General features: G+C 34.0%; 1 protein-coding gene across 1 annotated transcript in view; it reads left to right on the top strand.

Annotated features, from left to right (window-relative positions):
• Positions 1 to 288: 288 nt before the first annotated feature.
• The window catches only part of LOC149772531 (uncharacterized), a 92,762-nt gene continuing 77,216 nt past the window's right edge, over positions 289 to 15,834 (top strand). Inside the window, exons 1-3 of the mRNA XM_089947653.1 lie at positions 289 to 417; positions 4,980 to 5,142; positions 13,340 to 14,125. Of these exons, the coding sequence (XP_089803779.1) occupies positions 5,070 to 5,142; positions 13,340 to 14,125 (859 nt within the window). The 5' untranslated portion in view covers positions 289 to 417; positions 4,980 to 5,069. The remainder of the gene's footprint in view (positions 418 to 4,979; positions 5,143 to 13,339; positions 14,126 to 15,834) is intronic.

Here is a 15,834-nt window from a genome sequence, read left to right as displayed (position 1 = left end):
CACACTCCCCTGAGCTACCTACCTGTATAACTAACTTGACGGAAACCTAGACTTAGGTAACTACTATTACACACTGATACTTGCATGCCAGCACTACACATTTCCATTATTATTTGAATTTATTTATTTTTCAGAGTTATTCTCTCTATCAGCCATGTTGTTCACTCAAGTAAACCTGAAGAAAGAGATAAGCATGTTGTAACTAAGTCAGTTGAATATCCATTGTAGTATTTGTCTGTACACGCCAATAGCTTGCCAGATACGGTCAACACTTAATAACATGGCTTGTTGTCATGTAATGATTGGTTGGTTTTGTGTATGATAACATGACTTTGCTTGGAGACAAGTACATTCATTACATAGAAGACTGACTGGTGAACTTCGGAAAGTTACATTTTAAGGATTTATAGATATTCTGTAAGTATCAGTCTACTATTTATTTTTATGAAACATTTTTTATTGAGTCAATGCATGAAAATGGAATAACGTTGTACTGAATGTACTGAATGTGCAGAGTCCTACATTTACTCAAAACAAGGTCACTGACACTAGTCTCTCCAAGAGTTGTTCAGTTCATGATACATTATCAATTAAATTCACAGAGTTTTTGTTTTCAAACAGATGTTATTGATAATACAGAGAGCTGAACAGTCTCAGTGAGTCAGATGTTCACATACTAAATCCCATTTAACTCACACGTAGGTTATTTAATGCACAAAAAGTTGTTTATTTTTAGCAAGTGCAATCATAAGGTAAAAATACCATGTGCACGTCATTTCCTGTGACTATGAGGTCAATAAGAGCAGATGAAGATTCTTTAAAAGAAATCATTACTGGTATTGACACGGATTGCTAACCTCCACTATTATTATACTCACCACCAACACCCCATCTACTTATTTACATACATCACTAACTCTCCCTCTACACTATTTACATACAACACTAACTACCCAAAAATTATTTACACACTCCACTAACTTTCCATATATATTATTTACACAAACCACTAACTGCCTATCTACACTATTTACACACTCCACTAACTCTCCATCTACACTATGTACACACACCACTAACTTCACATCTCCACTATTTACACTCCACTCGCTCTCCATCTACACTATTTACACACCACTAACAACCCCTCTACACTATTTACAAACGCCACTAACACTCCATATACAATATTTACATACACCAATAACTCCTGCTCTACACTATTTACACACTCTACTGACTCTCCATCTACATTATTTACACACACCACTAACTCTCCATCTACACTATTTACACACAACACTAACTCCCCCCAAATTAGTTACACACTCCACTTACACTCCATATACATTTTTTACACCAACCACTAACTCCCTATCTACACTATTTGCACACTCCACTAACTCTACTTCTCCACTACATACACACTCCACTCGCTCTCCATCTACACTATTTATACACTACTAACAACCCCTATACACTATTTACAAAGGCCACTAACACTCCATATACAATATTTACCATTACCAATAACTTCTCCTCTACGCTATTTAGAAACTCCACAGACTCTCCATCTACACTATTTACACACTCTATCTACATTATTTACACACACCACTAACTCCCGCTCTACACTATTTACAAACTTCACTAACTCTCCATCTACACTATTTACACAATCCACTAACTCTCCATGTACTTTACTTACACACAGCATTAACCACCTCTACACTATTTGCACATACCATTAACTCCCCAGCTATACTACTTACATCAATAACTCCCCATCAACACTATTTACACACACCACTAACTCCCCTCTACACTATTTACAAACTTCACTAACTCTCATCTACACTATTTACAAACTCCACTAACTCCCCATCTACACTATTTGCACACATCACTCACTCCTCCTCTACACAATATGCAAGCTCCACTAACTCTCCATCTGCACTATTCTCTCACACGACTAATTAACCATCTACACTATTTCAATAACCACTAACTCCCCATATAAACTATTTGCATCCTCCACTAACTCTCAATCTACACTATTTACACACCACACGAACTTCCCATCTGCACTATTTACACACTTCACGAACTCTCCGCCTACACCACCTGCACACACCCATAACTCTCTATCTACACTATTTACACACACAACTAACTCCCCATCTACACTATTGACACACATCACTAACCCCTTCTACACTATTGACACACACAATTATCTCCATCAGCACTATTTACACACAACACTAACTCTCCATCAACACAATTTACACAGATCACTAATTTCCCCTCTACACTATTTACACATTCCACTAACTCTCCATCTACATTATTTACACATCCAAATAACTCTACATCTACACTATTTACACACACCACTAACTCCCCATCTATATTATTTACACTCATCACTAACTTCCCATCTACACAATTTACACACACCACTTACTCACCAGCTACACTATTTACACCCACCAATAACTCCCCTCTAACTATTTACACACTCCACTAACATTCCATCTTCACTTTTTACACACACCACTAACTCAACATCTACACTATTTACACACACCACTAACTCCCCCTATAACTATTTACACACTCCACTAACTTTGTATCTACACTATTTACACACATCACTATAAAGTGCCACACTGCAGACATCGTAGCGATAGGACTGAAAATTTGTTAAAGCTACGTTAAAAATCCAAATAACACACACACACACCACCACCACCATTAGCTCCATATTCATTGTATTTACACATGTCACTAACTCCTCATCTACATCATTTACACCCACCGCTAATTAACTCATATAATTTAGTATTTACTTCTAAAACTGATCTCCCCATCCACATCAGTTACACCCACTAACTCTAAATCTATAGTATTTCCCACCTCTAACTACGCATCAACATTATCAATACCCACCATTAACTCCATATTCATTGTATTTACATATCTCACTAACTCCTCATCTACCTACCGCTAATTAACTGATATAATTCAGTATTTACCCCTTAAACTGATCTCGCCATCAACATCATTTACACCCACTAACTCTAAATCTATAGTATTTTCCCACCTCTAACTCCCCATCTACAGTATTTGTACTCACCAATAACTCCACACCTACATTATTAACACTAACCAATAACTCCCCAAAAACAAAGGCACAATGCTTCGTCCAGTCATTGTAAATATTAGCTAATCTAATATGTACAATATCATTTAGATACACAAGACCTCTAAGATCACTCTACACCTCTAAGATCACACAAAACCACTAAGATCACTCTACACCTATAAGATCACACACCACCTCTACGATCACATAAAACCAGTAAGATCACAGTACACCTCTAAGTTCAAATAAAACAACTAAGATCACATAACACATCTAGGGCCGAACAAAACCACAAAGATCATACAACACCTCTAAGATCACACACCACCTCTACGACCACATAAGACTACTAAGATAACACAAAACTACTAAGGTCACACAGTACTTCTCCGATGGCACAAGACTTCTAAGATCACACACCACCTCTAAGATAACATAAAACAACTAAGATCACACAACACCTCTAAGATCACACACCATCTCTAAAACCACATAAATCTACTAAGATCACACAAAACTGTTAAGATCACACAACACCTCTACGATGGCACAAGACCTCTAAGATCAAATAAAACTGCTACGATCAAACAACTACCTTAAAATCACACAAAACCACTAGGATCACACAACACCTCTAAGATCACATAAAAACATTAAGATCACACAATACCTCTAAGATGGCAGAAAATCACTAAGATCACACAACACCTCAAAAATCACATAAAAACCAATAAAATCACACAACACCTCTAAGGTAACACAAAACCAAGAAGATCACACAACACCTCTAAGATCAAACAACACCTTTAAGATGGCAAAAGATCACTAAGATCACATAAAACCACTATGATCACACAACACCTCTAAGATTACATAAAACCACTAATATGTCACAACTTTAATATGGCACAAGATCACTAAGATCAAATAACACCTCTAAGATCACACAAATCCACTAAGATCACACAACACCTCTAAGATCAGACAAAACCACTAAGATCACAAAACACTACTAAGAACACGCAACACCTCTACGATGGCACAAGATAACTAAGATCACCTAAACCACTAAGATAACACAACACCTCTATGATCACATAAATTAACTAAGGTCACACAACACCTCTAAGATCACATAAAACCACTAAGATAACGCAACTTTAATATGGCAAAAGATCACTAAGATCAAACAACACATCTAAGATCACACAAATCCACTAAGATCACACAACACCTCTAAGATCACATACAACCAATAAAATCACACAACACCTCTAAGATCACATACAACCATTAAAATCACACAACACCTCTAAGATGGCACAAGATCACTAAGATCACAGTGCACCTCTAAGATCACACAAAACCACTAAAATCACACAACACCTATAAGATCACACAAAACCACTAAGATCACATTGCACCTCTAAGACCACACATAATCACTAAACACCTATAAGATCACACAAAACCACTAAGATCACAGTGCACCTCTAAGACCACACATAATCACTAAGATCACAGTACACCTCTAAGATCCCACAAAACCACTAAGATTACACAACACGTCTAAGATGGCACAATCTCAATAATATCATAAAACACTAAGATGAATAGGGAACATAAATATGATTACATTTTGCGTGTAAAAAAAGAGTATGTAATTGCAGCTTTGATAAGCTCTTTACACACCAGAATGTTTACGCGATTTCATTTGTATAGATATTTCATTTGACAAGCAAGTTGATCTCTGTACAATAATTCATAAACTAAATATTAATTATTTATATTACATCGACACCGCTAGAATATTCCTGTCTGTATTTTGCAGCCCAGTCATCCTGTCAGCATTGTGTTAGGTTGAAAACTCATTTCACTTGGAGTGAATAACCCTGAAGCACAATCATATAAAAAAGATAAAATGGCTACAGGAGGAGAGGAAAATGTTGGTTACAGTCTTGCCAAGGTTGGGACTCTGACACTAGAAAAAACCAGTAAGTGATCCATAAGTTACATATAAAAATCCAGTGGAGTTTGTCAATGAATATTTTCATAATCTGCATACGGATACTTGTACTATATTCATTACATGGTGGAAAATGTTAGTTTCTATTTTATACTCATTTGTTTCCTAAGGTCTGACATACCTAATGGAATATGACAGTTAATAATTTCATATTTTCGTAGTCTTTGTTACATAAGTCTGGCATATTTATTCGAATATTTAAGTGAATGCTTTGAATTTCGAACTGAGTTTCATACTCTATCATTATATATTGTCGGCATATTTAATGGAATCTGTCAGTAAATATTGTCATACCCTGCATACAGATGCTTTTAATACATATATTAGAAAGGAAATACAGGAATGACCGTGTGTACTAGCAATACAACAGCCAGTGGGAAACACATCAGAGTTGGCTAAGCCTAAATATTGAAGCAACCTTAAAACTATAATGTAAGACCATAAGCTCAGGTTTTGGTAATTTGATATTCCAACTGGCTGCAATGCAAGTCTGTTCATTGGTCATGCGTGTAAGCTTTCACCATGACACCTATTATACTGGCTTTCTGTATGATGGCATAGTCTGGTGGTTATACATACACATATACAAGATATCAATAACTGAACCTACCATCTTTGTTCAGTGTAGTGTGTTCCTAAATAATGTTTATTCATATGCAATATGAACCGACCGATAGCGATTGTGACTGCGTGGTGACAGGTATGAACATGATCTTGTCACTGTTGGCAGGTAATCTTAACACCGCAATGCTATGTTTCGTTTTTACCGAGCTTAAAGAATGATTTACCTTTATGTATAGCGCCAAAATATCTGCCATTTGGAGAGGTATTAGATTTTTGTAAGAAAATAGTCAAATATTTATGTATTTTTTTTCTCCCACGGACGATGTTTAGACTACCTTTCTTGGGATGATCTCAATCTAGAAGCTGTTCTTACGGAGTATAGATATTATGAACACAAAGAAGACTTGTAACGATGACGACAATTTTATTGATAAAGCATCCCCAAACAGATGTGTTGTTTATCTCAGGCACAAAGTAGATTCAAGAAAACATGCAGATTTTATGCATGCGCGTTATTAAAAGATTCGAAATTAGACGTCACAAGAATAAAACTAACAAACATCTAAACCAAAGAGTCTCATTTTGTTCCTATTTGAGTAGAATTACGTTGAGGAATAATGTTCTAGCTAAGGTCTCCAAGAACATGTTTTGCAAGATCGTGCGTAAAAGAAATCCTGTCCTCCAAATCCAGTATAATTTAGTCTATAGTCTAATTTGTTGGCATAAATCTCAAAATTGTATTGTTATTAACATTTTTATTTATCACAAGCATATTTCCGGAAGATGGCAGCATAAGACTGCATTGATCGTGTAATCATATGAGGTGCCGTTTTATTATTGTATGCTGTATAATACATTCGGTGTATGATATACATACTCTCGTGTATGATAGCATAACTTCAAATTCAATATATTATTATTTCTTTCAATGTATTGTTTTATAAATTAGATGCATATCTTAAATTTGTCTAATGAATGATTTAAATTCCGTCCGAACTGAGTGAAATATGTTGGATATAGGCGTTATTTCCCAATATTAAAAAGAGAATTCAAGTGTGAAGAAAAAACTCGCGACTAAACTTAAATTTGGGAATTTCATGTACACTAATTAATTAAGATTTTATGCTCGTCAAATATTAACTACAAATTTAGTTATTTGATATAATAAAATGAAATGATATCACAAGATATATATAATAGCATAACATAAGGAAAAAGGGTAAAATGGCGCCTCATATTACTAGGTCTAATATGGTTCGATGATCAAAATATTTAGATTTATATATGAATATTATAAAAACGATATTAGTTTGACAATGGGTCGGTAATTGCCCTACCCACCCCACCGTCAACCAGGGTCATTATCCAGTACAAGAATACGCTTTTATTTTGACATGTGTAGAGTTAGAGGTTGAATAATCTCCCACCCACCAAACCGTCAATCATGGTTGTGTCCACCACAGTACATGTTATTATTTGGACATTTGAGGCTCATAAACGCATTTAACACCTTGACCTCCAGCCAGTTCGATGTCGCTTGGACCACAGAAGCCACGTTTTATCGTCAACCAGAACGTCAGACTCCTGTGGTTGGACCATATCACACACACACAAGTGCGTGTGTAAGGTATTGTCTATTAAATTTTAATCCGCCTATGGCATTTATAAACATTGTTTCTACCCCTGCCATCAACTCTATCGATCAGTCACGAATTTCCATTGATCACTGATTAATCACCAGTGACGTACGAAAATAACGATACAAATATTAAGAATTTCCACCCACCCACCTCATTCATAAAGGACAGAGTACGCAGGAATCTGGAGTGAGAGAGAAAACTTATTTGAAACTGAACCTTATTCAAGTAGCCTACTATAACTTGGATAGTTGTAACGGCATGTGTACACTTTCCATGGGATTTATCTACAATGTTCATAATATCAGTGATACAAATTCGCAATAATCTGTTGAAATTATAAGGTAATTTTCTTGTTTATGAGGTACACACATACTGTAATTTATTTAATGCTTGCTTTTGTTGCTGTTGTTTTTTTCTTAAACCTATAATTAGGTTGTAAAACAAAATTATTTTTAAATATCAAAATATCCGAAAGGTGCCCCCTATCTACTCTCTCTATTTTGGTGAGTCAGGCAAGATCCTTTTCTGGGGGGTTGGTGGGTGGCACCAGACAGATGCCCCCATTCCAAAAAAATATAAAATGTATTTTATGTTTGTATGTTTCCCCCTCAGATATATTGTATGTTTAATTTAAAAAGAATTTTATTATAACAAATTTATTGTTACATGTCCCCTAAGTCTCAGTGTTTGCTATTTGTGTTAATGCTATATTGTGTGTATGCTATATTTTCTGTATGTTTGAGACAGCAATTATAAGTCAGAATTTTCCCCAAGTTATCTTATTTCAATTCTTTGGGTATAGAATACTTTATAATATATTTTATATTATTTATCCGTTAATTTATTTTCAATTTAGAATTTTAGCGATCGGAAAAGTGTGCTATATTAGTTTAAGAAATTTTTTTTATGTTTTATTCAAGTGTTAATCTTTGTCCTTCCTCGTAATATGTTCTTTAAATATATAGGTAGGCTGTGCTCGATTCACACTTCTTTATTCTCCTTGTATTTCTCCTGATTCGAGTTAGACCTCCTTTAGTTATTTAAACTATTTCGTATAGCCTTCGTTATCTTCAAAGAAGTAAACTCACTTGGCCATTTGTTTGGAAAGAAATGATAATTTTTTGGGCCATATTTGTGTTATAAAAGATTACTCAGTTAATATTCCTGGCTGCAAAATAAATAAAAAAATAAATTTAAAAAAAAATTATTTAAAAAATTTTTTTTTGCCGACAAGTAATAGACTTAAAATCATATGTCAACGTCGGTGCGATTAGCAATTATAAGTATTGAATATCTCAGGCAATATATTGATCTTTCTCAAAAGGATGAAACCCTGTTGACGGTTGTGCACAATTATTGACAACCCATATTATTCGATTTATCGACACATTCTGTTTTGATAGAACGATATTGTTTGATTTCATACATACTAATAATTCCATTAAACAAGATATGTCGTTTTTCGATTTAGTACTTCTTTATAATGTATATCACTTAAAGGGCACCGTAGTTTTGCAAACATATTGATAAGAAAGATTTCGTATTCGTAAGAAAATAATCCGTGTCAGTTACCCTTTGTCGAGGGGATACGGTACAGTGGGTATAACTGTGTGCAACGTATTCCCTGATTGACTGTTATGTAAAGCCGTATAATAGTGTTTCGTAAGCTGTGAAACAGATGACATTTGCATGTGTTTATTTCTCACGGGTTGATCTATCTGAAACCGTAGCTTCCACTTCTGTTGATCGGTTTTACCATTTAATGTATTGATGGAATCGGGGGATTAAGATTGGCTGGTATATGGAGTAGCTCTTTACTCGAGACTGGCAAAGAAACGAAATAACAGACACACAGAAGTCGGAAGTTCAATATTATTTAGTAATATTTGAAGACTTGTCAGCAACATGGAAGGCAGGCGAACAAGTCTCATCCAATATGTACTTAACTTCTTAAGCTGGAAATCTGTTGTGTCAAAGACTAGTTTTTTTTATTTTTTTTAATTATGTTTTGCTTCTACTATTACGGCGATATGACCTATGACGAATCAAGAGAAAAACGTACCAGAATGCGATTTCATACCTGGCTAAAATAATTTTGAAATAGAAGGGTCATTTGAACTTTATTTTAAAAGACAAGTCTAAAATGTATAAGGGATGAATATTATACTGGAATTGTTAAACGAGTAAAATTTTTCTTGTACTATCGTTAACATATAAAGAGAAATAATCATAAAATGTATGTATGTATGTATGTATGTATGTATGTATGCATGATTCTAAAGTGTATTTGTTTATGATTTGGACATTTAACGCAGCTTAAAACAATTTTTCAGTCATATCGCTACGATGTCTGCAATGAGGCAGTTGATAGTCAGTTTATAGTGAGGTCTATCACTGGGGCATCATGTCGCAGACATGCAGCATGATGTCCCTCCCAGTCAAATTATCCTGACAGCAGGCCCCAGTCCTAACACTAACCTCATAATGCTTGGCACATAGCAAAGCAGCTATTAGTATAATTTAAAAAAAAAAAGTCTTGGCTATGACTCGGCCAGGGTTCGAACCTACGACCTCACGCATCCGAGGCGGACACTCTAACCAATACGTCACCAGAGCGATTTTAACGATATGATTCCGTAACAATATGTGATGCATTATGACAGCGGTTGTTCTATACGCTCAAACACCGCAGTGATAGACATGACGCTGTATTAGGACGTCGTAATATCAATATTATTCATCATTACTTGTACTTTCTGAGTTATGGGACGTGGTGGTAAGCATGATGCAGTGATAGGCATGACGCGGTAATAGGACGTCGTAGACTCAATCGAATCAGCTTTTATCATTACCTATAGTTTCTAAGTTATGGGATTGGACATTACACATTCATTTCAAATGACGACAACAATGACAAAATGTGTTGGCTTCGCTGTACATTTCCTTCGCTGTTCCAAGTGTCTGGGAGAGGCTTTTGCCTAAATTTGGACATTTTTATTTTAATTTGCAATTTAATTTGTTTAAGTCTAAGTTTTGTAATATATACTCTGCAACATATTGCCAAACTATGCATGTATAACAAAATAAATTATGATTTGCTGTAACAATAGTTTGCTCAGTTATAAAGTTTAATTTAGAATGAACAATGCCAGTATAAAGTTTGTTAATCACAATGTTTGTAAATTTTTGGAATTATTGTAAAGATTTGGACTTTATCGAAATGAGAATGCTATCTTCTCAATTGGATAATTATGTTCAAATAAAATATTGTGTAATATCCAAGTGGAATTTATAAATGGCATATACATGTATATATAAGTGTGTGTGTGTGTGTGTGCATGTGTGTTAATTACATATATGAATGTTTACGGTTTCTCTAAAAGAGGTTGTGGAAACATATATACAGTGTAACATTGCTGCGGAACATTCCACTGGGAAACGGTATTTTGTAATGTCAGGGAGCATCTAAAAAATGCCCCCCCCCCCCTCAAAATTACAGACACTGCTTTTAGCTTGTCAGAAATTTGCCGTGAAGTTACGTAAAGAGATAGGGAAACTCGAAGAAAAAGTATATAAATTGTGTTACTAAAACAAACGTCATCAGATACAAAAGTGTATTTCTCATAGAAGACCAGTGATTTATTTTCGTGAATATACGGAACTCGTCATAATAATTTATCCATGAGAATATATATATATATATATATATATATATATATATATATATATATATATATATATATATATATATATATATATATACGGCCATGATACAAGCGTTTAAAATTAAAAATGCCTTTACTTTCCTCCTAAAAATAGCTACTTTCTTCGCAAAGAGTTGTCTTCGTGAACAATCATAACGTTCTTCGCAAACAGTTGTCTTCGTAAAAAATCATAACGGAAATTACATGCACGACATTTGACAAGGTTAATTCTTTACTATTCTTGAACATGATGAAATGGTGCAAGACCCTTTAGGGAAATAAAACTCGACACATCGATAATTATATATATGGAGTTCGGAACTTCAAGCCTGGTAAATATTTCTCTTGAAAAAGATGATAAATTAACATCAGAACTACTATACAAAAAAGTGATAACCCCAGACACATTTACACTGCCCATGTTTAAACATCTTACAAAATTATTACTTCGATAGCTGCAAATGTTTGCCAGGAGTTCGCACTTAACAACATTAACAACCATGATAACCACTTGGTTAAAAGCTGACGATGTATATTTTGTTTTATATTAAAAGTAGCATAATTTACCAATAAATGCAATCTTCAAAACATAAACTTGTGTAAAATCTGTTTTCCGTTATGTTTGTCTGACTTTTTTTTATTTTTCCCAGAGAGTTATTTTGCAATCGGAGTTTGTGTGACAGTTGAAGACACGCGCTCTGTCAAACATCGATACTAAAACTCTGTCAGAATAAATCGCTACCGCTGTTTTGACCCCTGTGTCATGTAAACTTTAGTACATCGGGCTTCGCGGATTTGTAAATAAGTACGTTTCTCCATGTTGCATGTTTCCGCCAGCGTTCTTTTCAGTGCAGACGTCATAATCCAAGGCAGGCATACCAATGTAAGAAAATGCAGCAGACAAGTAAATGAATGAAGACGTTTATTAACAGGGACTTTCATTGAAAAACTCAGTGTAGTACATACATATAGGGTAACGACTAAATGTTGAGTATGACAGGGAAATGTTAGATGAATGATTTATTATTATTATTATTATGTTATTATTATTATTATCTAGTGAGTTTCGTTCACCTGCCCTTCTCCGCGATTCCCCGTTTGCATGGCCAACTCCAATAATATGGTTAAACAACTTTTCAAAGAATGAAAAAATTGGCAGTCATCAGGTTAAATTCTTTATATTTTCTATATTTTTTCGGCTTTTAATGGAATTTGAAACAGAATTGAAATTTTTAAGTGTTACTATTATAGTTGTAAACTAACGAACTATTTCTAATTTTGTTGTGGTTTTATTAACAAATGTAAGTTTAGTTGGCTGTGTTTAATATATTGTGCTATCATGCTTTCTTATTGTTGTACTCGTTAAAATCGACAGCCGTTATTCTTTTTGCAAAACTGGTCTATCCGTTTTATTCCTCGTTTTGACTAAAATCCCTTTTTTTTATTTTAAAAAATGTAACCCCCCCCCCGCTCATTTTGGTGTGTGTCCCTGTTTTGTGATCAGTTATTACGTGGTAGTGTGATGAAGACCTTCACTCCATAGCTTTCAAGGAATGACACAGAGTTACTTAATATAAGGATGGACTCCGTGTCTGAATTTGTCTTGTCTTGTCCATTTTTTGGAGGAGTATAAGATTAATACACAGGTACGAATGCACGTACGTAACATGATTAAAAAAGAGAGACGATAGCAGTTTCCACACAGAACCTGTTAACACACTATTATTGGTATCTTCAGTTTACTAAAATACTGTACAGAACTATAATAGTGTGATTACTGGGTCTGTGTGATGTCTGCTGTAAATCTCTCTTGTTATAATAATAAAATGATGACGCCATTACGACGATTGTAATGGTCAGTTATTTAGTATTTAAAGTATACATGTATGGTATTTTTGTGTAGATGTGTATAAACGTTTATATTATGCATTATTTTAATGTTTATATCACGTAAATATACAAGTTATTTTAGTATTTTAATATAAATATAAGTATGCAAATTTAGTAATATATACGACGACAACCACCATGACCATTGCATTTTTGTGAGAGCTAAATTTAGAACAATAGAATAAGTATAATAAATTTAACAGGAATTAATTTGTAAAGTCATAAATATAATTAATTAAATTATTATTAATGTATTAATACCCATACACAGCAAATGTACAAGTAATTTCATATTTTAACATAATTATATATGTTTAATATTTGTGTGTAGATATGTATTTATGTTTATATCACTTTATTTCCACAGCCAACAAGTACCCCTGGTACATCTCTATTGTCGTCTGCCAAGACAAGATAGTCGTCCGAGACTTCTATACGTATAAAGTCCAGATCTATCGACTCCATGATGGAAAATTCCTGGCATCGTCAGACAGACTGGAGTCCAGACCACGTGACATGTGTCTGATGGACGCCATGACCATTTGTGTCCTTCAAAGAGACGGTCAGATAAAAATGATGGTCATTAATACTACAGACATGTCACTTGATATCAAAACGACCAGGACTTTACGTCTAGAGAAAGTAATGGATGTATATCTTGGTGTTGTCAGATTGAATGACAGTCTTGTTGTCATTGGTGTAAGACAGGGCACGATGTACTGGTGTGTTGTGTCACTTGATGACGGACATGTTGACACAATTCACCGGATTTGTGAAGGGGACGGATGGAGTAATGTGACAACAAAAGACAACATGATTTATGTCTCGTGTAATGCTGGTTATAAATTCCCTAATAATGGTGTGTATGGATTCGACATTTTGAATCCCAGGCAATGTAAATATACATACAAACATCAACGTCTACAACTGCCGACATCAATCGTCATAAATGAAGACGGGAATATTTTCGTATGTAACTATGGATTCCTTGATGATTCCTGTATTCATCAACTTACAGCTTCATGTCAACTTGTCGCCATTTTCACACAGGGAATTCCATGGTATCTCTATGCCATATTCTGGGACAATGGACGTCTGTATGCCACACGCTGGGGGAGTAGTGACATTACTGTAATCCGTCACGAGTATCAAGGTAATTCATATTTCTTGTATTTTATTGACATTAAAAACTTTTAATGACGTCATAAATAAAATTACAAACTTCATTTATTGAAAATTCTCAAAGATTTCATTTTAAATTTAGAAAACAAAATGTCAACATGACAGTTTAGTCATGTTGATATGAAGTTACATATAAATAAAGCAGTAATTTGATGTTATAAAATTTATATTAAGTTCACTTTAATATTGTTAAGTGATTTACATTTATTTATAATATTTATTTATAATATATTTATTTATATGCAAATAAAAATAACAGATTTTATAGACATAATTTATCACCGATTGAAAAGGACGACGACATTTTATACCAAGTTTATCCACCAGGTGTCGCTTTCATTACAAGCGCGTGCCATTCATTCTGGTTAAATATAGATTACAAAGATGGCCGTTGGATGTATTCACTTGTTCTATACACCGTATTTCTTGACACATATTTATTTTTTACCCAGGTCTTAATGTTCCCTTGCTTTAACAATGAATTTCTATTTATATTTTTTGTAATTAGAAATTTATGTCAAAAGATAACCGTCAGTAACAAAAAAAAAAATGATTTTTAAACCAAACGGAAGATATTGTCATGAACCAGTCAGAGGTCAATGTCCTTTCCCAGCAACACATAGTTTTAATATTTCTAACACCATTTGTTAGAAAAAATACAAGTTCACTAAAGGTACAGAATTCCTAATATTACGAAAATAAAAGGAATTACTTATCTAAGACGACGAACAATATCTCACTTGTCTGGCAAAACATGGACTCGCCCACGTAAATATTAGGACTTGTTATTAAGGAAAATCACGTGTATTTGAAATACACAAAAGGTAACAGTGCTAGAGGAGAGGTAGGTTATAAATTTTAAATTGATGAATGAAACGAGGAAGTTCTGTGTATTTGTTTCCAAGAATAGGACATTTTTTTTCTTTTTGAATTATTTTAATATGTGGTTGGGTGTATAGTGAAATCATCCATAATTTTTAAAAGTTTCATCTTGCTACATTTTAAGGTAATTTTAAATTTCTAATTTAAAAAAATGCAATATTTGTTTCTCAGGTAACTTAGCTTAAAGATGCAAACCATTAGTGTCTAATTTCCAAAAAGAACAAGAATACATTTTATCAAGCTAGACATGAGTACCCCCCCCCCCACCCCGAATTACCGAATAATTTTGCTTTGGGGTGGTTAAAAAAAGTTATGAAGGAAAAGGAGGAAAGGAAGAAAGAACTGTATATCCACCCCACCTACTTTTTATAGATTTTGATTACTGATTTAAATTTGAAAAGGTGGTGAATAAATTTATGAAAATACAATAAAAAAACCTAGTTAAATGAAATAAGTCTGATTGTTATTTTATTAAATTGATTTGTGTGAATTAATTGGATTGAGCCCAGTGGTTTCAAAATCATTTTGAGGAAGACACTCAGTCTATTTCAAGAAACACACACACACACACACACACAGACACACACGCACACACACATTATATCAAATATTAAGGAACATCCAATGCATTTGAAATACACACAGGATAACAGGGCTATAACCCAGTGATGTCAGTCAGGTTAGAAGTTATAAATAATTGATGCATGAAATTATTTTTGTGCAACGTTGCTATGGCTTTTTTATTTTTTATTTTATTTAATTAAGTCTTTTGCGGGGTATACAGGGAAGTCAGTCATA

Source organism: Sinohyriopsis cumingii, unplaced genomic scaffold (assembly GCF_028554795.1).
Source record: "Sinohyriopsis cumingii isolate HCF-2022 unplaced genomic scaffold, ASM2855479v2 utg001397l, whole genome shotgun sequence".
NCBI lineage: Eukaryota > Metazoa > Mollusca > Bivalvia > Unionida > Unionidae > Sinohyriopsis > Sinohyriopsis cumingii.
Note: the sequence above shows the minus strand (reverse complement) of the source record. Positions and strands in the feature narration are given on the sequence as shown.